At 34.3% G+C, this 25,960-nt stretch overlaps 1 protein-coding gene across 3 annotated transcripts in view; it reads right to left on the bottom strand.

Moving 5' to 3' along the window:
* MON2 (MON2 homolog, regulator of endosome-to-Golgi trafficking) overlaps nt 1-25,960 on the bottom strand; it is a 127,223-nt gene that overhangs the window by 52,860 nt on the left and 48,403 nt on the right. For all 3 annotated transcript variants that reach the window (XM_082634558.1, XM_082634559.1, XM_082634560.1), the window contains exons 11-23: nt 25,582-25,735; nt 16,238-16,473; nt 13,980-14,061; nt 12,653-12,837; nt 11,754-11,866; nt 11,306-11,410; nt 10,877-10,957; nt 10,725-10,798; nt 10,544-10,634; nt 5,257-5,358; nt 4,033-4,143; nt 2,372-2,547; nt 170-332 (exon numbers count right to left, since the gene is read on the bottom strand). In XM_082634558.1, coding sequence (XP_082490684.1) covers nt 170-332; nt 2,372-2,547; nt 4,033-4,143; nt 5,257-5,358; nt 10,544-10,634; nt 10,725-10,798; nt 10,877-10,957; nt 11,306-11,410; nt 11,754-11,866; nt 12,653-12,837; nt 13,980-14,061; nt 16,238-16,473; nt 25,582-25,735 — 1,673 coding nt within the window. The remainder of the gene's footprint in view (nt 1-169; nt 333-2,371; nt 2,548-4,032; nt 4,144-5,256; nt 5,359-10,543; nt 10,635-10,724; nt 10,799-10,876; nt 10,958-11,305; nt 11,411-11,753; nt 11,867-12,652; nt 12,838-13,979; nt 14,062-16,237; nt 16,474-25,581; nt 25,736-25,960) is intronic.

Genomic DNA, 25,960 nt, shown 5'->3' with positions numbered 1-25,960 from the left:
AATCATTTCTTAAATGAGATTATTTAACCCTTCATACAAGGAATAAGTTTCGTACTTAAAAGTCATTTAAATGACTCCTATAGAGTCAAAAGCATAGCATTAGCTTGGCATTCACTCTCAATTGCAAACAGTGATTTCTAGATTATATAAGGAAGGCAATGATACTTACCAATAAACCTATTGAAGTTAAACTAATATTAAGCTCTTGGTTATGAAGTCCAAAGCTACCTGCAACATCTACAACTATCTGCAGGCAAGTGCAAGGCATTGTTGGTAGAAAATCTGTCACAACCAACTGAAGACACTGGAATGCAGTTCGTATCAAGGATTCTCTGAAAATACAAAAGAAAAGAAATTTATACTTATGTATTTAACATAAATGCAAGGAAAAATACATACCTACAATAATTTGAAGTAAAATTTTATTTTAAAATTCGAACAAGAAAATCTTCCCTAAGGTAGATCATAGAGTACTTCATCATTTACATAAATGTAAAAAAAGATAGGCTTACTTAAAAATAATTAACAAATAAAAATAAAGAAAGTACAGGAATAAGAAATAAAAGCAGTAAACTAAAAAAAAAAGAAACTATGTACTAATGCCATATTATTTCTATTGCATCAATTAGTCAAACAAAACATAGACATTGAATGAAAAAGGGAAACTGGATACAGCTACTTTCGCACCACTGTACCCTCAGTATCTAGCATGGTGCCTAGCACAGGAGAATACACACAATTCACTCACTGAATGAAAATGAGTTCCTTATTCTTTTATATCTATATTATATTTTATTTAAAATTCTAGGGCTTCCCTGGTGGCGCAGTGGTTGAGAGTCTGCCTGCCGATGCAGGGGACACGGGTTCGTGCCTCAGTCCGGGAGGATCCCACATGCCACGGAGCGGCTGGGCCCATGAGCCATGGCCGCTGAGCCTGCGCGTCCAGAGCCTGTGCTCCGCAGCGGGAGAGGCCACAACAGTGAGAGGCCCGCGTACCGCAAAAAAAAAATAAAATAAAATTCTACATCTAGTCTGTAAAAGTAAAGAGTAATTTTGTATTTCAAATGAAGACCATAAGAAGTATATGGTTTTGGAGAAAAATTCTGGTGGTGAAAAAAAATAATAAAAACATTAAAATAGCTAACACATTGAGCATTTACTATATTGTGTACTTTCTAAGTATTTTATATGTATTAGTTAATTTCATCCTTACAACACACTCTATTTTATAACTGTTGGGATGATCTAGGCTTTGGCTGATATCTTTCCACTTTAATCATCTCGTATTTTATAGTATATAAGGAAATTTGTTATTACAAATAAGTAAGAAAAATTAACTTTCCACAGGACTCTCAAGCATTTCCATCATGTAAAACTCCTAAACTAGTCATCAAAACAAGATGAGTCGTGCCACAGAATTACAGACAAATATATCCAAATGTTTGCTAAATCTCGCCACTGCAATGTACTACCTTAAATTAAACAAGTCCATACCTTTCCTCCAATTGTGCTCTTCCTTCTGTATTCCCTATTTAGTTAATAATACCACCATCCACTAAGCTGCCTAAGTCACAAATCTTGGAGTCATCCCTGATTCTGTTTGCTATTTCTGCCTTCACTCCAACAGTCAATCTATTAAGTAGCTCAAATCCATCTCCTCCTACTTCTAGAGAGAGCTGCAGGACTTCCCATTTACCCCTCCATGCTACTGACATAATGAGGTATCTCAAACACATAACAAATCACATCATTCCTCTGCTTAAAATCCTATACAATTCCTCCCAAATGTACTGAGGATAAGTCCAAATAATTTATAAAGGCATACAAGGTCCTTTACAGTTTTGGCTCTGCCCCACTCCACAGGCATATACCCCTCCCACTGGAGTCCTATTCTTTTGCAGCATAACAAACTACTTTGTTACTAGGACCCTAGGCCTTGTTCCTTTTCCACAGGTTTCTACTTTCAGAGTAAGAACTATTTATCCATGTAATCAGACTAACTAGCAAGTATAGTATATGTAGAGAGGTCACACTAAATGTTCATTTACATCTTACCAAATCGTTTACCAAAAGGAAACTCAACCTTTGGATGTGTTTCAAAGTTTGTTAGATTGATGCATTTTTCTTATTGTTAAGTAAGAACCTTGTATTCATGTATAAATGGCAAAGAAACAGCAATTTTTCCATCCTTCCAAAACAAACGTGAGCCCTAAGAATTCCCTATAGCCACTTGAAGGTAGGGTAAGAAAAACTATTCTAGATCTTAAACTTAAGCAGGAAGGGCATACATAAAAAATTAACCATCATCCCAAGATTTTAGGAGGGATTCCCTTTCCCTATCACTTTTTGGATGTTAATTTTAAACACTTACCCTTGATCATTTCTGATTGCTCCCATAACTCCAAGCACTAACGGCCATCCAGGCCCAAGACTGTCTCCCTGACTCTGCAGAATCTGCAACACACATTCTAATTGCTTGAGTCGGATATCTGGATGGTTAACACTGGACATCTCCTTTAATGGGTTCAGTAAAAGCAACTGCAGCCTCTGAAAAGGATGCAAGAAGCTAATTAGAATGAGAAGTCCCAGAACACAGAAAGGCTCTGCTATTGCCTTTCAAGTTTATATTCACCTCCACTCAGACTGCAATGGTAAAGAGAATTTTTTAGTAAAATAAACATTGAAAAAGATTTCTCTAACAGTAATCATTAGGATTATTTTGTCATCTATGTCTTTCTTTTTAATAAGAGAAAATAAAAATCAATCTTCAAGATGCTACATTTCAGGATAAATAGGGAGTGATCTTATGTTAAAAGGTATTAACTATAGACCCATATATAAATGAATCTCACTAAAGGAAATATATCTATATATACCTAGCTCTATTTGGAGAGAAGAAAACAATTCCCAATTTCTAAAATTACCTTTCATTCACTCTATTAATGCATACCCCATGTATTGAAATTTAAAAGTCTCAGTACTCCTAAAAATGAACAAGTACAGTAGACAAAGATGACATAAAACCACAAAATTTTTTTACTGTTGCAAAGTGGAAAAAGCACTTTGTTCTATTCTTTTCAGCATTTGAAAGCACTTGCTTCATTTTTAATTTTGTTCTCTCCAAGGATTCATTTATTTGGTTCACTGACTGAACAAACATTTATTAAGCTCTCACCATGTGCCAGGTATTAAACTAGATGCTGAGGATATATACACAAACAGGGCTTTCGTTATAAAAAACTTAAATTGTAGTAGGAAAAAAATATGAAATCACTAAAATGAAAGCTCTATAAAAATGATCTTCTCTGTCCTGTTCATCATTCTATTCCCAGGCAGCTAAAATACTGCCTGGCATAGCATGCACTCAATATTATTTGTTGAGGAAATTTGTAGACTATAACTACATACAATACAGTAAGATAAGAGGGCAATGGGAATGGCTATTAAATGCCTCATTCCTACTCAATCTTCAAATAATAAAACTTTCGTGTACTTTTTAGAAACGGTATAAGATATATGTGAATGATTATGGGAGTCAGGACAAAGGATTCATGACAAAAGTAAACTCTGAAAGTATAAAATAACCTTTAAAAGTATTTAAAAATAAAAATCTATTTTATTGTGCTTTCCTCTTCTGCCACTTGTTTCTCCCAATGTAAGGGTAATGAGTGGGAAAAATAAAAATAGAGACAGGTAAGGACCAAAGGAAAAGAGGCTAATAAAGTGTGGACCCCAAATGAAGCCTTGGCACTGCATGAAGAGGGAAACTTCTAGACCGGGAGACCAATTCTAGGTAATTTATTAACTTAGTTCAGTGTTATTAACAAGAAAAAATTTCAATACAGATAATCCTAAAAATCTAGACATATCAACCTTCTGTAAGAGATCCATGGCCTACAAATAAAATAGAATATTAAGCAACAAGACCCACTTTTAGACTATCATCTATTTGATAAATTAAGAAAAGTTACACATGGGAGAGGACGATCTTACATTAAGTACTTTTAAAAAAGAGATTTTTTTTTTTTTTACCTGGTTTTGTGAAAGTGGAGGATCATGGTTAAATGTTAATCCTGCTTTAATAAGTGAAGTTAAAGCTTCTGCTCCCCATTCTCTCATTCGAGAGTTTGGATGCTGGCACACCTAAGGGTACACATGTGGAAAAAAAATCAATATTTAATTTGTATACTTCAGCTATGCATCACACATCAGTTTGAGAAAAGAAAAATTAAAACATCACATTTTCTATTCTTTCATATTTAAAAAATTATATCAAATGTGCATCAATAAAGGTTGAAGAATATATGAAAATATCCAAAAGCTTACCTTCTGAATAAGAGGCAAGAGGAAGCAATAGAGAGACAGAAGATAAAAAATGAAACTAAACAAGTCACAGAAAAGAAAGGATTTCATAAAGGTAAATGATGTCATCAGAATAAACAAAAGCAGCAGATACTCAGGTTCCTAATCAGGTCTATCTTCATAATCAAACACTGAGCTAAAATTTGAAAAAACTTATTTTTTGCCATTTCATGAGAATCCCATAATGAAGAAATCTGCATATATTCTTTAATAGCTCATAAAAGTAATCCCAATAAAATGGAGGGAAAAAAAGAAAGAAAAGACAAGCACATTTTTTTCCTATTAAGAATACCTTTCTCAGATTACTAAGATAATGTGAAACAATCATAGCAACCTAAACCTAAACTGCACATAAACATGTATTCCATAGAAGCAGCTGTTATTAAGAAGCAGCTAATTCTTCAGATTCACCCCAGTCTGAATACAAGAGAATAGAAATCCAAATAAAATTCCCTGGCACTATTTATAATTAGTGATACCAAATAGGTTTTTTTCCCTTTGTAGAAGAGCTACCTCATAATCACAGGAAAGGCTGTAAAGGAGCAGTGTTCAGTACGAAGTCTCAGTGCTAGTTGCCTTGAAGTTTCAGAACTAGCTGAAGGTGAGGGGATCAAAAGATTATATAATAAAAGAAAGGGGTCCCAAGCTATCAGCTGAAGGAGACTTCAGAGATTTCATTGATATATCACCCATTTTCAGCCAAAAAAGTCAACCTGTTCCCTCACCAAAACGATTACTATAAAACTTTAGTCCCTGATAAAATATACAAACAGAAGTACAAGGAAGAAAATGTTAATGCTGATTTTTCTTATGGTTATCCACAATTATTAATTCACTGTGTATGTCTTTATCCTAAACAAAAAGTAAATATAATAATTAAGAAAAAGAGGTTACCTCAAGTAGATGGCCAGTTAGAGGTCTCCATAGAATTTCTATTCGGTGCATGTTAACTAGACCAGTTTCTAACAATTTGGCAACAGCAAAAAGAGATGGTTCCTAGAGAGAAAACATAATACATTTTTATATTATAAGGAGAATTTGAGTATTTCACTTGTAAATAAAACTGAGAATACTGTGAAGAGCATGACTATAATTAATATATGATTAATTAGCAGTAAATAGAACAAAACCTCATTTATCATAAGACAAGCCTTTCTGCCCACCCTCAAGTATCTAGAATAGCTCCTAATTGGAAAATTTGGTTGGGAAGAGAATGCTTTAGTGGGGAAAGAGTGAAAATTCAAAAATTATACCAGACACACAAAATGGCTAGTCTTCTGACCAGAAGGAAAGAATTTGCCTATGGACTGAATTGTGACCCCCACCCCCCAAACTTCATATGCTGTAACTCTAACCCCCAGTCTGATGGTATATGGAGATAGGGTCTATATAGAGGTAATTCAGGTTAAATGAGATCATAAGGGTGGGGCCCCAACACGGTAAGATTAATGTCCTTATAAGAAGAAACACCAAAGAGCTTGTGAGCTCAGGCACACTCCTTTTCCCTTTTCTTCCCCCTTTTCCCTCTCCCTTTCCCTCTCTCCCTGCCATGTGAGGACACAGTGAGAAGGCAGCCATCTTTCAATCCAGGAAGAGCATCCACACCAGAACTGATCATGCTGGCAACCTGATTTTGAACTTACAGCTTCCAGAACTATGAGAAAATTAACTTCTATAGTTTAAGTTATCCAGTCTACAGTATTTTGTTATGGCAGGCTAAGCTGACTGATATATATTCTTATTAGTGAAGTCTTCAAATGCTCAGGGTTTATGTGTTAATATCAGGAAATACGAAAAAAAAAAAACCAAAAAACAGAAAGGAGGCAACAGAGATCAGGGGAAAGAAGCATGACGTCAAGAAGAGGCAGAGATAAGCGTTGTCAGTTTAGACACTAACAGAAAAGCTGCAGAGACAGAAGACAAACCCCGTTTCTCAGTCGCTGGCATTTCAACAACAGAAAGGGAGTCAGTGTACCTCATAAGTGGCTAAATTAGAGTACCTGCTCCATGTGTTATAAGAACAGTTTCAGTAAAAAGATCAAAGGGCAACTATCTCTAACTCAATATTAACAGAGGTAGTAAAATATACTTAAATGAAAACTAAGCTGACTAAAACCATGAGAATTTTTTGATGAGTGGCTGTGGTACTTCAAAAGGAGACAATGCATTAGAAAAAACAAAAGGCAACTGAAATTTTAAAAACAAATTAAGAGGATAATAGTTTTACAATTTTTAAGGAAAAAGATTTTGTAATTATTCTATACTCAACATTTTTACAGGGCTGATAAAAACCTATTATGAAAATGAGTGATATTATCTTTCTTTCCTAGTAAAAGCCGTTAAACCAAGTACCCTGGGGTCTAAGATAAATATAGTCAGGTTGACCCTGCCTGTGTGTGCTAATGCTGTACGTAAATTTTTGTGGTAGAAAAATTCACCATTCTAGAGACAATATAATACAGTAGTTAAGACTGATGCCTATGAACTTTTAACATGTCAGTACTACCACTTAATAGCTATGTAACCTTGAGTAATTTTTTTTTTTTTTTTTTGCGGTACGCGGGCCTCTCACTGCTGTGGCCTCTCCCGTTGCGGAGCACAGGCTCCGGACGCGCAGGCTCAGCGGCCATGGCTCACGGGCCCAGCCGCTCCGCGGCATGTGGGATCTTCCCAGACCGGGGCTCGAACCCACGTCTCCTGCATCGGCAGGCGGACTCTCAACCACTGAGCCACCAGGGAAGCCCCTTGAGTAATTTTTTTATTGAGGTATAACTGATTTATGATATTAATTTCAGGTATATAACACAGTGATTCAAAATTTTTATAGATTATATTCCATTTATAGTTACTACAAAATATTGGCTATATTCCCTGTGCCACACAATATAACCTTGTTGCTTATTTATTTTATACAAAAAAAGAGTTTGTACCTCTTAATTCCCTTACCCTATCTGCCCCTTCCTCATTTCCTCTCCTCACTGGTAACTACTAGTTTGCTTTTTTTAAATTATATTCACTAGTTTTGGGGGGGGGGGTTGTTTTATTTTGTGTTTTTTTTTTATTCCACATATAAGTGATAACATACAGTATTTTTCTCTCTCTGACATATTTCACTAAGCATAATACCTTCCAGGTCCATCCATGTTGTTGCAAATGGCAAAATTTCATGTTTTAAGGCTACTAATTTTTTTTAATCTATGAAATGGAGATAATAATATACAGAAATGACCTCACGTTAGAAAGTGCCTGGCACATAATAAATCCTCATAAATTGCCTAGTATTACCTCCTCCTTTTCCTCCTTCTTCTTATTCTAATGAGGATACACAGAGGAATCACGTAGCATTTAGAAGAATGTATATGTCCAGACCTCATACCCAAAGATTCTTATATTCATGAAGCCTAGAAAGTGGCCTTGACTTGTGCAATTTTTAAAAATGCCATACCTGACTTTGATGCACACAAAACTTAGAGCCACAAGTGAAGTGGTTAAGAATGGAGCTCTGGGGCTTACCTGGTGGCACAGTGTTTAAGAAACCGCCTGCCAATGCAGGGGACACGGGTTCGAGCCCTGGTCTGGGAAGATCCCACATGCCTCCGAGCAACTAAGCCCATGCACCACAACTACTGAGCCTGCAAGCCACAACTACTGAGCCCGTGCGCAACAACTACTGAAGCCCACACACCTAGGGCCTGTGCTCTGCAACGAGAAGCCAATGCAGTGACAAGCCTGCTCACCGCAACGAAGAGTAGCCCCCACTCTCCGCAACTAGAGAAAAAGCCTGTGTGTGGCAATGAAGGCCCAATGCAGCCAAAAATAAAATAAAGAAAATAAATTTAAAAAAAAAAAAAAAGAATGGAGCTCTGAATGAGACACATGTGGGTTCAAATCCAAGCTCTACCAATCACTAAATAGGTGACCCCAGGCAGGTTATTTAAGCTAGTTTTATATTTCATCTGTAAAAAGGGGTTACTACTACTGAACCTGACAAAGTTGTCTTAAATGATTAAATAAAAATACATTAGTACCTGACATACAGTAAACAAAGAATAATAGCTCTTTTATTATTTTTGTTGTTGTTATACTGAGTCTGGTAATATGCCTGCACAAGTATCATCAATATTGCCCCCTTCTAAGAAAGTATTTGCAAGTTTTACTATCAGCTACCACCTCAACACATTAGCACAAATTCCTGAAATGAGGACCAAAAATGAGATGACTGGTCACTTTAAAGCCACACCTAAAGGACAATGATATATACATTTTAATTCCTAAGCTATTTAACTCACTCAGAACAGCTAACATTGATAAACTTTAAAAAAAAGTAAAAAAAAATACAAATGTTTCTACTTATTTTAACATCTGAACATTTATAAATTTTTACAGAAAGCACAACTGAATAATAAACTGTTTTATACCTCCATAAAAATAATTTTTATAAAGCTCACACTTGAATACTTCTAAAAACTTTTATTTCCATTCCTTATCACTACATTACTTTACAAAATTAAATCCTAAAATGGAGAGATGTGACCCCATTCTCAGGGAAGTCATCTCTATTCCAGTGTGTCCATTTTCTCAACATCTGTTCCCTCCAAGCCTCCCTGAAATATCACATCTACTCCTACAACTCTATTGAAATTATACTCCTCAAGGTGAACAATAAACTAATAATACTCAAATCTATTTTTTTCTCAATCCTCATTGATCCCAACTTCATGTAACATTTTTCTCTTCTGACTTCCATGAACCTGCCCTTTCATACATATATATATATCCTACCGTTCCTTGAATATTCATCTTCAATCACAAATTTAATTTATCTTGATTAGTTTTAATTCATTTTAGTAAAAATATGTACTAAAAAATCTTATGTAACAAGTCAATAAGGATTCAGAAAATAGGTCTCGTATCACTTAATATCTATACCATTTATTTAGACTCTCTTACCACCTTAACTGCCACTTATCCATGGGCCAAGTGGTTTACATGCTCTTTCAAAGTAGAAATCTTACATTTCCTTTATATTTTCTAACAGAGTGTCATGTACATAGTAAACATACTGTACTTGTTGAGTGAATACATAAATTCTCAAGCCATTACCATATAAACTTGCTCAGATTTCATTACGGTACTCTATTAAAAATATTATACTTTTGTGTTAAGAATTAATCTTAAGGATGTAGGATTATTGAAGGTATCAAGAATTTGATTACTTCACTGTATTTCATATCATCCTTGCCTTGATTTGGAGTAAACTATAATATATATTTTCAAATACCTGCATGTTTATGTAATTCTCTACATGCTTTAATATACAAAACTTTGTCCTAATAAGATCTTATTGGCTAATATTTAAATGAATTACATGAGCCAAGATGACAAGCCACAGTACCCAGAATTATAATTAAGGACTAGGCAGACAACATAATTTTGGATCCTACAGTTGGATATTAAATAAACCATAAGCTGCATTCTCTGCTATTCTAATTATTTTCTGGATGTCTTCATTTATTTGTAAATGGTCCAAGTACTATATTTATTCATTTTAAAATGTAGAAAGTATTTTATTTTAAATAATTTCTAAGGTATAAATAAACCCAAATATTCCCGTGCTTTTCCAAGTTTAACAGAAAATGATATTTTGAGTATAGAAAGAAATGTTCTCAAAAGTACTGTTCTATTCATTTAGTCAACAAACAAAGCAAAAATTTAATTTTCAAGGTAGGGAGAATCATTACCTTCAGAAAGAAATGATTAGCACCTTATTTTCCAACCCAATGAAGGCAAGAGAAACTGAGACATATATTCCTTGATTTAAAACTTGTACTGCCCCAATCATAAGTTATAGTCATGAGGATTATTGTGACATTTTGTGGAACATATTTATAAATGTGGTGTTGAATTATTCTTTATAGAAATATTTTTTAATATATTCAGTACATGAGAGAAATGGACACAATTTAAAATCATAATACATACTGGCACATACCATAAGCCAAAAAATGTCCTCTTCACTCCCCCTTCAACAAATAACAACCATAAATATAAAAACCCAACAGAACAGGGCTAGCCTACAAGGTATTACTCCCACTTGTAAAACGCTAAGATCATAATGAATATATACCTTATTAAACAAAATAATATACCATATTTAACACAGAAAGGTAGAATATCACACCTTATTATTTCCATAGGCCATATCCATTGCTTCTAGGGATAAGGAACAAAGTGCATTTATTAAATGATGCAATGATACATCATCAAGATACCTAAAAAAAACAATGAAGAAATAAGACATTCTGATCTAAAATATACAGCTAACAATAATGTTTGTATCAATTAAAAAAACTGACTCTTACTGTGAGCTTTCAAACAGTCTTGAAAGTATGTTGGAAATCACTGGCAAATCTGTCATCACTGCTGTTGTTAGAACCTAAGAGAAGAATAAAATTAAATGTAACATATAAACATCTTGAGAAGTACTAATTGAGTAAGAATGACTAGAGCTTACTGTACTGGGTCCTTCTACAGCTCTCCCAGGTTTCAAGGCACCACCACTACTAGGCTTTAATCCCAGAATCCATACTAGATGCTGTTAAAAAAAAAAAAAATCAAAACAAAGAAATTTATAAACCTACAAAAATTCCAGTAACTAAAACTAAAATCAGTAGTAGGTATCTAATAACTAAATATAAATTAGTAATTAATATTCATACAAAAGACTTATTACACCAAACATAGGCAGTAGAACAGGCCATTACAAGAAACATCCCATTGCTTTGTACAATATGAGCCATGTCTTTTTTCTTTTTCTGACTTCTTTTTCATACTTACTGTCTATTCAGGCCTGCCCAAAGGACCGATAGGCACTGGTAAGTTTAACTGTTAGCATTTAGATATAAAAACAACATTGGCCTCTGACCCAGAGGCTACAACATACCTGTAGAGTTGCCAGGACAAGTTGCCATGATGTTCCAAGAACAGCCCCATGGCAGTGTGCCAAGTTAAGTAAAGTCCTCATACACTGGATATTTTTGGAAGTTAGCTATATTAAAAAAGGATATATTTGCAAGAACTGTTATGCATTCTTGAAAATTATAAGCTTATAAAGAAGTATTAACGTATTCAAATTTTTTTACTAAAAAACAAAAATACTAAGAAAATAGGCTTGGATGGTTTTGTACAGAACAAATTCATTTGCTTAAAAGTTGTGTTATCATGGTTGGTTATAATAATGTCACTCCATATTTATCTAGTTTTTCTAAAAGTATCATTCAGATACAAGTAAGTATAATGATGAATTTTGAGAAACATAAAAAAGGTACGAAAGATTTCCTTGATAGTTAATTAGTATTAATTGGTTACCAAGAAAATAAAAAGTACTTTACCATTACTGTCCCTTGAGGCTGGACTGCTAGCGGTTGACCCACTGCCACAACTTGCTGGTGAGATTCACTTGATGGACTGATCATCATAACACTTTGGCCCTGAATGGAATATGCTAGAACACAAGGGAAAACCTAAATAATTAAAATATACTTTTCATGTTGTACTCAAAGTAATGTTATATTTTAAAACATTAATTTGATTAAAATAAGTTCGTCTATGACATTTATTTAGTTAGCTATTATCTATATGCAAACATTTTGAAAACCCAGGAGGTGAAAGAACAAGGACAAGTTAGGCAAATATTAAGTAATTTTATATATAGCTTTAACAAATTATAAAACTTTGGTAGATTGCTTCACAAGCAAAATAGAATTTAGGACACTTACTGTTTTAAACATGTATTCCCAGTAAACTTTTCTACTTAAAGTTGAAGAGAGACCAATACTCACATTTTCAGTTTGAAAACTGAGCATCACACTGAAATTTATTTATATGACATGTAACATGTAACAAAGTAATCAACAAGAAAAAAAATTTTTTTGAATGTCAACTTAATCTAAGTGGTGGCAAACATTACTGTTCTACTAGTTCCATTAAAAACAAAACAAACTAACCACTCCCATTTCAACAGTATGCTAGAGTTTACAAAGGACTTCTAGATTTATCTTCTTTTATCCTCACAATCATTGTTTAAAATTGGTATTATTCTGCCCTACTCCCACCTCCATTGTTTTAAAAAGATGGAAGAAATTGAGGCTCAGGGACATTAACTTCCCACAGAGGTCAGAGACTCAGTGAGTGGAAAAGCAGAGGCTTGAACTCAGAATTTCTATAATCTTTTCCCTATGCCATGTCACCCCACTAGATGAAGAGAACTCTGAGGAAGCTGAAATCTTACATTTGTTGGAAAGTGTGGCTGCAGTGGTGGTATTCAATACAGTAAGAGCATAATGGGGAGGCAGGGAACCTTTGCATATTGCAGTTATAAAGGCATCTCTTGAAGTTACAAGGCCCAGTCTTCCACAAAGAGCAGCCATAGTCAGTTCAGCTTTTAAAATATTCTCAGTGGCAGCTTCATCTGTGCTGAAAAGAAAAAGAATTTTATTTAGTATGATTAATTTATTTTAAATTATGCTGCCAAACATGATGTGGAATTAGGCAGTCAGTAAAGTTTTAAGAAAATCTATTTAAAACATTGTCAAAATCAGTCTACTTAAGAAGAACTTTTAAATAATAAACATCTGAAAATTTGAACTGGTTAAAAGCAATTTATGACACATATATTCATTAATGAAGAAAATGGTCAAGAACTCAAAGATGTAACTTAAAAATATCAAGCATTTTAAAATCAGTAAATTCTATAATTCTGAAGAAAAACATCAAAAATAATTGAATAATATAATCATCATCATTGTAGAAGTAGCAGTAAAGCTTAAAATGAAAAAGGCATTCTGTGGATAAAGAAAATGTGGCACATATATACAATGGAATATCACTCAGCCATAAAAAGAAACAAAATTGAGTTATTTGTAGTGAGGTGGATGGACCTAGAGTCTGTCATACAGAGTGAAGTAGTCAGAAAGAGAAAAACAAATACCATATGCTAACACATATATATGGAATCTAAAAAAAAAAAAGAAAAAAGATTCTGATGAACCTAGGGGCAGGACAGGAATAAAGACACAGATGTAGAGACTGGACTTGAGGACACAGGGAGGGGGAAGTGTAAGCTGGGACGAAGTGAGAGAGTAGCATTGACATATGTACACTACCAAATGTAAAATAGATAGCTAGTGGGAAGCAGCCACATAGCATAGCACAGGGAGATCAACTCGGTGCTTTGTGTCCACCTAAAGGGGTGGGATAGGGATGGGGGGAGGGAGACGCAAGAGGGAGGAGATATGGGGATATGGATATATGTATATTGATACACTTTGTTATACAGCAGAAACTAACACACCATTGTAAAGCAATTATACTCCAATAAAGATGTTAAAAAAAAAGAAAAGAAAAGGGCATTCTGTTATTTTAGGATTGTATTTTCCATTATAACATGTGACAATAGGATGGGGGAAGAGGATGGCAGAAAAATAATAACATTCCACGAACATAAAAACTAGTATTAGGAAATAATTCTCAGGATAAATTTAAGGAAACCATTTTAATGGTTTGTTGTTTTCTTTTTAACTGCCACATGCAATATAAAACTTACAAAGACTTAATACCTGGCATCAAGAAGGAGTGAGAGTGCAGCAAGCAGACCACACCAGCAGGCATTCACCATTTCTTCCCAAACGGCTCTACTAACTTAAAGGAAAAACATACAATATTTAATGATAATTACAGATGTCACAGCACTTGACAGTATGTCAAACTCTATAATCCCCCTTATCACTTGGTAATATAGCAAATATTCCAAAAACAACTCAATTATTAAATAATAAAGCTGTAACATTTAATATATATCTGAATAAATGAAAATTTTAAAACCATACCATAGTTTCAGAATTCAAGACATTTTTTTTTGGTTGTGCCATGTGGCTTGTGGGATCTTAGTACCCCAACCAGGGATGGAACCTGGTCCCTCAGCAGTGAGAGCGCAAAGTCCTAAACACTGGACCACCAGGGAATTCCCAAGAAGTTTTAAAACTGAGTAGTTTTACCATATCAATGATAAGATCTTTCTTACAAAAGTGATCTTCAAAATATATATATATTTATATATATAATATCAGTTCCTATTCCCTTCCATTTCATTGGGCCAAACTTTCGGCCTGTGTGACCAGCTGGCAGTGAGACACTGTGATAAGCAGGCTCAGCCACGAGACTGGTTACATACACTGTATATCGTGCAAATAAGTAAATACACGGAGTAAAATAGGATCAGGTTTCTCACTGTTGGAGAAGGAAATTACAAATATGGAAAGTTAAAAGTAAACCCTGTGGTATTAAACTGGAATTGAAAAAATTGGTGTGACCTCATGGTATTTAATATAGAGAGATATATGTTTTTATTTTTATTTATTTTTTAAAGATCTTTAAATTTTATTTATTTATTTATTTATGGCTGTGTGGGGGTCTTCATTGCCGTGCGTGGGCTTTCTCTCGTTGCGGCGAGCGGGGGCTACACTTCGTTGCAGTATGCAGGCTTTTCATTGTGGTGGCTTCTCCTGTTGCGGAGCACGGGCTCTAGGCGCTCAGGCTTCAGTAGTTGTGGCTTGCAGGCTCCAGAGCGCAGGCTTAGTAGTCGTGGCGCATGGGCTTAACTGCTCCGCAGTATGTGGGATCTTCCCAGACCAGGGTTCGAATGTGTCCCCTGCATTGGCAGGTAGATTCTTAACCACTGCAACACCAGGGAAGTCCCAAGATACATACTTTTAAAATGTAGATAGATGTGTGCTCATGTATGTGTGTATTTCTATTCAAGTACCAAGAAGTATACTTAATGCCCATGTGTTAGTTTCTAAATACTATTTTCCACTAAAAGGAACTAGGGCTCCTTGGAAAAATAACTGACTCCTAGGTTAGGCAAGAAACATCCAAGATGATCTGAGAACATTCTGCTGTATCAGACAGTAAGGTAGTGCTCAGAAAATGACAAAAGGACATGGGATGATAAAAGGACACAGGGGCTAGCTTGAAAGGGGTCCCAAATGGCCATGTCAGGGATAATGAGCGTCAAACCAAATAATGATAATCAAACATTGTAACTCTTTGAATAAAATAGGAATCTGAGAGTCTACACTAATACAAATAAATAAATGAAACAAAATAAATGAGGAAGAAGGGAAAGCTCTCTTTTACAGATATCTCAAAGTATTTCTCCAGAAAAAGTTAATAATTAACTTTATACTGAAGAAACAAGGCACACATCATACAAACCAAATGATAAAAGTTAACATCACCAGTGTATAGCATAGCAACATTTCTGTGGTAGCTCTGCCAAAAATGAATATATTGAATCTAATTATGAGGAAACAAAAACAAACCCAAGTTGACTGGGCTGTTCTCTTCAAAAATTTCAAGGTCATATAAAACATGGAAAAATTAAGGAATTGTTCCAGACTGAAGGAGGGTATAGAGATACGCAACTGATTTCAACATGTAATCCTAGACCATAAAGGACATCACTAAGGCAAATGGCAAAATTTGAAGGACATTTGGGATTCGATGACATATTGAATTGATGCTAAATTTCTGATGGTGACTATACTGTGGTTAAGTAGGAAACTGTCCTTATTTTTAGAAAATACACTTTAAAGTACTAAGGGGTAATGGGCATCATGTCTGCAACTTATTCTCAAATAGTTCAGAAAAAAAGTATAGTGACATGTATATAGAGAGAATGATAACGCAAATATGGTAGTTAACAATTGGAATATCATGGTGAAGGATATATGGAAACTATTATTTTTGCAATTTCCCTGTAAATTTAAAATTATTTCAAAATAAAAATTAAAAATACAGAATCATAATAATATACCTATTGCTTTATCCATTTGGTCTGATGTTGACTGTAATTCTTGCTGTTCTGATGACTGTGTTGGTGAAGAAGCTGCTTCAGTGGGAGTAGTCTGACATTCTGTTTCAACCTCTCCTAACTCTCCTTCAATCATACTAGTGATTCCACGTACAAGGTCTAGCAAACAATGGAATGCCACAGACATAGCATAACCTTCTGGTATAGTTGGGGGCTCAACTTTGTCCAACATCTCTAGGCTGAAATTATGAAAAAATCAGATGCTTAGTGAGAAGCCACAATGATGAAAATATATATAACTATTTCCATAACCTGTAGCATACAGAAATTAAGATTAACAGAATAGCAAAAGTAAATGGTCACTACTGGGTTTCGTTTGGAGGACAGATCCCTTCGTGGTATTCTAAGAAACTGATTAGAAAAATTAAGGCCTGACCAGTATGATAACCGATTATTTTAATAATTCACTTTTTGCCTCTCCCCCAAGTTGTGCCAGTATTTTCATTAATTGTTGACATTAGAAAAAATACTTACATACAAAATAGAAAAAGACAGATTACAAGCCATCTCAAACTCTGACTTAGCTGCTTTTAAAATAAGCTGCTATAAAAAATCGGTAAACAACAAGGACCTACTATATAGCACAGGGGACTACACTCAATATCCTGTAATAACCTGTAATGGAAAAGAATCTGAAAAAGAGTATCTATAAATATTTATGTATAAGTGAAATCACTTTGCTGTACACTTGAAACTAACACAATATTGTAAATTAACGATAATTTTAAAAAGGTAATAAATAAATAAAATAAGATGTTATAAAATCAAATCAATCCTATAAAGAGGAAAAGAAGCTTTCATACTAGGGAAAATTATTACTGTGAGATATCCAGCTCATCTGTCATCCTATCATCTCAGATACAATCAGCCAACAGGACAAGGTAATACTTAAAGCATCAGTGTGTCACGTTCAAATTTTAGAGCAAGTTATACTCCGTAATTAGGACATAGCTTTCAGACAGAAAGACAACAAACCTTTTGTTTCAAATCATGACAAACAGGTTTTAAATCCCTTAAAATGGAAATCTGTCAAGATAATTCAATGGAGAAAGAATAATTCAATGGGGAAAGAACTAATGGATATTCACATGTAAAAGAGTGATACTGGAGCCTTACCTCATACCATATACAAAAATTAACTCAAAATTAATCAATGACCTAAATGTAAGATCTAAAACTAAAAACTCTTAGAAGAAAACATGGACAAAAATCTTTATGACCTCAAATTATGAAATGGTTTGTTAGGTATGATATCAAAATGCATAAGTGACCAAAGGAAAAACAGATAAACTGAATTCATCAAAATTAAAAATGATTGTGCTTCAAAGGACACTATCAAGAAAATGAAAAGACAAACCACAGAATGCAAGAAAATTTTTGCAAATCATATATCTGATAAGGGACTAGATGCTGAATATGTAAGAACTTTCACAGCTCAATAATAATAAAAAGAAAACCCAATTAAAAAGGAGCAAAGGATTTCAATAGATATTTCTCCCAAGATGATATATAAATGGCCAATAAGCACATGAATGAGATGCTCAATGTCAATTTGAAACACAGTAAGATACCACTTACCCACTAGGACGGCTATAATCAAAAGACAGTAACAAGTATTGCTAAGGATGTGGTGAAACTTAAACCCTCACACATTGTTGGTGAAAATGTAAAATGGTGTGGTCGCTTGGGAAAACAGCTTGGCAGTTCATCAGAAAGTAAAACGTAGAGTAACTATATGGCCAAGCAATTCCACTCCTAGGTATACATCCAGTAGAAATGAAAACATCTATGCAAAAACTTGCAGGCAAATGCTCATAGCAGCATTATTCATAGCCAAAAAGTGGAAACGACCCAAATGCCCATCAACTGACAATGAGATAAACAAAATGTGGTATTACCATACGGTGGAATATTATTCAGCCACAAACAGAAAGTACTGGTACAACCTGAAACACAGATGAACCTTCAAAACATTATGCTGAATAAAAGAAGCCTGACACACAAGAATATTTATTGTATGATTCCATTCATATGAAATATCCAAAATAAGCAAATCAACAGAGAAAGTAGATTAGTAGTTGCTAAGGGGTAGGGAAAGGGAGACTGGAGAATGACTGCTTATGGATATGGCTTTTTTTTTTCTGGGGTGATGAAAAAGTTCTGAAATTAGATGGTGCTAATGGTTGCCTAACGTCTGAATATAATAAAACCATGAACTGTACATTGTAAAAGGGCAAATTTAATTCTATGTTACTTATACCTCAAAAACAAAATTGAAATCACTAAAGATCATAATAAGAAAAGGTAATAAAAGTAATTTCCAAACTCAAATTCTAAAAGTCTCCAAATCATAATCAGTATAAGGTAGGAAATTTATAAAGATGTAAAACTCAGAATAAACAATAAAAACACCTATGTATACCTATCATTTATTGAGCAATTTACTCTGAGCCTGGGACACTAAGGGTTTTTTTTTTTAATGAACCTCATTTAACTCCTCACAAAAACCCTAAGAGATACAGATGATGAAACTGTGAACTATGGTGACAGTTATCAGTCAGCAGTTTTTAACCCAAGTCCGACTCTAAAGCCTATCAATTTAACCCATATGGGCCAACTCTCAGTATTTTTAAAATTTAGGTAATCAATACAAACGTATTTATATTACTGATCAAGATATTTAAGCTCAAATGGGGAAGTGAAGTTTATGGGTTTAATCTTTGCCAGGCCAATTAGCCTCAAAGAGCCACATACTAAACCAATCAGTGCCAAGCATCTTGTTAGACAAATCTCTGTTCTCAAAGAATATATTCTCTATTGGAAAAATGCATCTAAAACAGATAAAATACTCCTAAACATCACAAACTCTAATTCCCAAATACTGTGGTACAGACTTTAAGCACCAGAATAGTTAACAGAAAAAGGTAATTTATACCACAAACCTAAACACACCCACACTTTTGTAACTGTTTCAGTGCTGCTTTATTATAATTACTACACAAACTCCACTTTTAGATTAAAGGTAACCCATTTATTTAAATATTTTAAAATTAAGGTCAAGCTGAAAAAACTGTCACAAGCCCAACTTTGAAGGGAGCCATAGTATAATAAATTTGAAAGAATATATTGTCATCAATTATGTCAAAACTACTTGTCTTTATGTCACTTAAGTTTTCAAATTATTACACACTTAAGAAGTCAAAAAAGAACTGTATACACAATTAAGATTTATATGTATGTCTTCAAAGAAAACAGTGAAAATCATTTTATACTAAAATTCACAATGAATGAATAAAAGATACCAATTCAACAGGTAAGTCCCAATGTGAACATACTAACCCATTTACAAAAGAAACCCAATATTTTCCGTCTATTTATGATTTCAGAAGTGAGTAATGTCAGTATCTATAGCACTAAAAAAAAGAAAAGAAAATTTATTTATATGTTCCTTTAGAGATTTAGTCCTAACCATGTATTAAAGATAAGAAAATTAAGATCAAGTGAAATAAAGTGCCCTACTCAAAATCATAGTATTTAGTAGCAAAACTAGTTAAAATCCAAGTTTCTTAATTGATAAGGATTAAATAATCAATAAACAACTTGGTAGAGACTTTTATTAATAAAAAAAAGCAACTCTACAACTTGGCCAAGCATTTACTCTCCTGTTATTTGTTCTTATTTTTCTTCCTCAATCATATATCTTCACTCTTTCCTTTTAATTATGTCTTTGCACAAGCAAAAGCTGAGAATTCAGCACCACCAAACCAGCTTTAGAAAAAATGCTAAAGGAATTTCTCTAGGCAGGAAACACAAGAGAAGGAAAAGACCTACATTAACAAACCCAAAACAATTAAGAAAATGGTAATAGGAACATACATGTCGATAACTACCTTAAATGTAAATGCTCCAACCAAAAGACACAGACTGGCTGAATGGATACAAAAATAAGACCCATATATATGATGTCTACAAGAGACCCACTTCAGACCTAGGGACACATACAGACGGAAAGTGAGGGGATGGAAAAAGATATTCCATGCACATGGAAATCAAAAGAAAGCTGGAGTAGCAATTCTCATATCAGACAAAATAGATTTTAAAATAAAGACTATTACAAGAGACAAAGAAGGACACTACATAATGATCAAGGGATCAATCCAAACAGAAGATATAACAATTGTAAATATTTATGCACTCAACATAGGAGCTCCTCAATACATACGGCAAATGCTAACAGCCATAAAAGAGGAAATCAACAGTAACACAATTATAGTAGGGGACTTTAACACCCCACTTTCACCAATGGACAGATCTTCCAAAATGAAAATAAATAAGGAAACACAAGCCTTAAATGACACACTAAACAAGATGGACTTGACTGATATTTATAGGACATTCCATCAAAAACGGCAGATTACACTTTCTTCTCAAGTGCTCATGGAACATTCCCCAGGATAGATCCTATCTTGCATCACAAATCAAGCCTTGGTAAATTTAAGAAATTGAAATCATCAAGTATCTTTTCTGACCACAACGCTATGAGACTAGATATCAATTACAGGAAAAAACCTGTAAATAAAGCAAACATATGGAGGCTAAACAATACACTACTAAATAATCAAGAGATCACTGAAGAAATCAAAGAGGAAATCAAAAAATACCCAGAAACAAATGACAATGAAAACACGACGACCCAACACCTATGGCATGCAGCAAAAGCAGTTCTAAGCAGGAAGTTTATAGAAATACAATCCTACCTCAAGAAACAAGAAATATCTCAAATAAACAACCAAACCTTACATCTAAAGCAATCAGAGAAAGAAGAACAAAAGAACCCCCAAAGTTAGCAGAAGGAAAGAAATCATAAAGATCAGATCAGAAATAAATGAAAAAGAAATGGAGGAAACAATAGGAAAGATCAATAAAACTAAAAGCTGGTTCATTGAGAAGATAAACACAATTGATGAACTATTAGCCAGACTCATCAAGAAAAAAAGAGAGAAGACTCAAATCAACAGAATTAGAAATGAAAAACGAGAAGTAACAACTGACATTGCAGAAATACAAAGGATCATGAGAGATTACTACAAGCAACTATATGCCAATAAAATGGACAGCCTGGAAGAAATGGACACATTCTTAGAAAAGCACAACCTTCCGAAACTGAACCAGGAAGAAATAGGAAATATAAACAGACCAATCACAAGCACTGAAATTGAAACTGTGATTAAAAATCTTCCAACAAACAAGAGTCCAGGACCAGAGGGCTTCACAGGTGAATTCTACCAAACATTTAGAGAAAAGCTAACACCTATCCTTCTCAAACACTTCTAAAATACAGCAGAGGGAAAAACACTCCCAAACTCATTCTACAAGGCCACCATCACCCTGATACCAAAACCAGACAGAGATGTCACAAAGAAAGAAAACTACAGGCCAATATCACTGATGAACATAGATGCAAAAATCCTCAACAAAATACTAGCAAGCAGAATTCAACAGCACATTAAAAGGATCATACACCATGATCAAGTGGGGTTTATTCCAGGAATGCAAGGATTCTTCAGTATACGCAAATCAATCAATGTGATACACCCTATTAACAACTTGAAGGAGAAAAACCATATGATCATCTCAATAGATGCAGAGAAAGCTTTCGACAAAATTCAACACCCATTTATGATAAAAACCCTGCAGAAAGTAGGCATAGAGGGAACTTTCCTCAACATAATAAAAGCCATATATGACAAACCCACAGCCAGCATTGTCCTCAATGGTGAAAAACTGAAACCATTTCCACTAAGATCAGGAATAAGACAAGATTGCCCACTCTCACCACTATGATTCAACATTGTTTTGGAAGTTTGAGCCACAGCAATCAGAGAAGAAAAAGAAATAAAAGGAATCCAAATCGGAAAAGAAGTAAAGCTGTCACTGTTTGCAGGTGACATGATACTATAATAGAGAATCCTAAAGACACTACCAGAAAACTACTAGAGCTAATCAATGAATTTGGTAAAGTAGCAGGATACAAAATTAATGCATAGGAATCTCTTGCATTCCTATGCACTAATGACGATAAATGTGAAAGTGAAATTAAGGAAACACTCCCATTTACCACTGCAACAAAAAGAATAAAATACGTAGGAATAAACCTACCTAAGGAGATAAAAGACCTGTATGCAGAAAACTATAAGACACTGATGAAAGAAATTAAAGACGATACAAACAGATGGAGAGATATACCATGTTCTTGGATTGGAAGAACCAACATTGTGAAAATGACTGTACTACCCAAAGCAATCTACAGATTCAATGCAATCCCTATCAAACTACCAATGGCATTTTTCACAGAACTAGAACAAAAAATTTCACAATTTGTATGGAAACACAAAAGATCCCGAATAGCCAAAGCAATCTTGAGAAAGAAAAACAGAGCTGGAGGAATCAGGCTCCCTGACTTCAGACTATACTACAAAGCTATGGTAATCAAGACAGTATGGTACAAAAACAGAAATATAGATCAATGGAACAGGATAGAAAGCCCAGAGATAAACCCACGCACATATGGTCACCTTATTTTTGATAAAAGAGGCAAGAATATACAATGGAGAAAAGACAGCCTCTTCAATAAGTGGTTCTGGGAAAACTGGACAGCTACATGTAAAAGAATGAAATTAGAACACTGCCTAACACCATATACAAAAATAAACTCTAAATGGATTAAAGACGTAAATGTAAGACCAGACACTATAAAACTCTTAGAGGAAAACATAGGCAGAACACTCTATGACATCAATCACAGCAAGATTCTTTTTGACCCACCTCCTAGAGAAATGGAAATAAAAACAAAAATAAACAAATGGGACCTAATGAAACTTAAAAGCTTTTGCACAGCTAAGGAAAACATAAACAAGACGAAAAGACAACCCTCAGAATGGGAGAAAATATTTGCAAATGAAGCAACTGACAAAGGATGAATCTCATACAGCTCAATATCAAAAAAACAAACTACCCAATCCAAAAATGGGCAGAAGATCTAAAAAGACATCTCTCCAAAGAAGACATACCGATTGCCAACAAACACATGAAAGGATGCTCAACATTACTAATCATTAGAGAAATGCAAATCAAAACTACAATGAGGTATCACCTCACACCAGTCAGAATGGCCATCATCAAAAAGTCTACAAACAATAAATGCTTGAGAGGGCGTGGAGGAAAGGGAACACTCTTGTACTGTTGGTGGGAATGTAAATTGATACACTATGGAAAACAGTATGGAGTTTCTTTAGAAAACTAAAAATAGAACTACCATACAACCCAGCAATCCTACTACTGGGCATATACCCTGAGAAAACCATAATTCAAAAAGAGTCATGTACCGCAATGTTCATTGCAGCTCTATTTACAGTAGCCAGGACGTGGAAGCAACCTAAATGTCCATCAACAGATGAATGGGTAAAGAAGATATGGCACATATATACAATGGAATATTACTCAGCCATAAAAAGAAACGAAATTGAGTTATTTGTAGTGAGGTGGATGGACCTAGAGTCTGTCATACAGAGTGAAGTCAGTCAGAAAGAGAAAAACAAATACCATATGCTAACACATATACATGGAATCTAAAAAAAAAAGGTTCTGAAGAACCTAGGGGCAGGACAGGAATAAAGATGCAGACGTAGAGAATGGACTTGAGGACGTGGGGAGGGGGAAGGGTAAGCTGGGACGGTGTGAGAGAGTGGTATGGACATATATGGACATATATACACTACCAAATGTAAAATCGATAGCTAGCCACATAGCACAGGGAGATCAACTTGGTGCTTGTGACCACCTAGAGAGGTGGGATAGGGACGGTAGGAGGGAGACCCAAGAGGGAGGAGATATGGGGATATATGTATACATATAGCTGATTCACCTTGTTATACAGCAGAAATTAACACAACATTGTAAAGCAATTATACTCCAATAAAGATGTTAAAAAAATAATAATTATGTCTTTTCTTACTCTTATTTCCTCAGATATATCCTTTCTGTTCCTATCTTCACTGTGATCACTCTCTACACCCTTATAACTTGCTTTTTCTTCAAACAGTTAACCACTACCCAAAGTGATACTATATGTTTATTTGCATCTTTACTGACTATCTCACTCACTAAAATGTAAGGTGCACAAGAGCAGCAATTTTGTTCTGTGTTGGGATTTTTTCAATTTAAAAAATAAGGTGGGGTAATGAATGAGATAATTATTAATGTCTCCTTCAGTGCTAGAAATCTCATTCTTTTACAACTTGATACTGTAGTATACTCAATCATTAGCCTTTGTAGCAAGGCAAAGCCTATATGAGACAGTAACTTCAATCTTTTAAGTGACTAAGAATAACAATATTTCAGTCCTTTATGACTCTTTACTTTTACAATTTTAGGCAAAATAAAAAGCTGCACAGTAAAATATCATTGTGATGATACAATGCAGGCTGACATATCATACAAATTCATGATTTAAACTAGTCAGAGATTCTGCTTCACAGTTTAAGTCTTGATTTACTGTCACTGGAACAGTGTTTTAATTATGCATATCAATTACTCAAAATATCTTAATTAACTGCCTCACAACTGTGGCAATGTTAAACACATGTAGTATTGGTTGCTTTAACTCTGTAAGCACTAGAGTTCACTAAGATTTACTTAAGAAAAATCAACAATACACTGCTGAATATGTAGTTGTTAAATTGAAATGTCTAATGACAAATTTTTAAATAACACATGTGGAATCCATTAAACACTTTAATTAAACTAAAAGTTCTATGTGTTAAACCCTAAAAGTGTGATCAGCCAAACACTTAACTATTCACATACAGAATCCTGAAAGGTAGATATATCACTACTCCCATTTTATAGTTGAGTACACTGAGATTTTTAAATAGGTAAACTAATTTGCTGAAGGTAACTCAGTATCAGAAGACCTAAGTCCACAAGGCCTGAAATCAAGCCACATACTTAAATCAAAAAGCCATACAGAACAAGTGGATAGGTCCTTAGGTAAAGAAATCACATTCTGTTTTATAATGCTGTTAACAGTCCTCAAGCAGTACAAAAGAAAACAAACAAAATCCAGTCCTAGATAAAATTCTCAAAATATGACAAAAGAAAATTAGTTCTTAAATATATTAGAAATAGTAGGTCTAAAATTTTAAATATAATGCAGAGAGAAACATTTTAGTATAAAATATAAACCCCAACAATAACATTCCTTACAAAATAATGCTACTACTACTTACTAGGTTGCTTTAGCACTGCCTTGTACTGTTACAGTCAGAATAGGTATCCAAGTTCCCCTATATTCAAATGCTGGTAGCAAAGTAACACCTCCACCAATCCCCAACATTCCTGAGTTAGCTGGTGCCGAGACAGGGCCACCTGAATTATTGTTTCCTGTTAGATAAGGGAAAGCAAGCAAAGACACCAATTTACTACTTAATTACAAATCCATAATATTCAAACACTTGGTCAATTTTTTAAAATTATGCTATAGGAATGGATACTGCACAAATAAATGAAATGTATCAATCCTATTCTGGCTACTAGAGTCTCCCTGTTTCCCCAAAACACCATTTCCTTCTTTATATAAAAGGTACTATGACTAAAAATACTGACAAA

This window comes from Mesoplodon mirus (genome assembly GCF_964341445.2).
Source record: "Mesoplodon mirus genome assembly, chromosome: 11".
Lineage (NCBI taxonomy): Eukaryota > Metazoa > Chordata > Mammalia > Artiodactyla > Ziphiidae > Mesoplodon > Mesoplodon mirus.
Note: the sequence above shows the minus strand (reverse complement) of the source record. Positions and strands in the feature narration are given on the sequence as shown.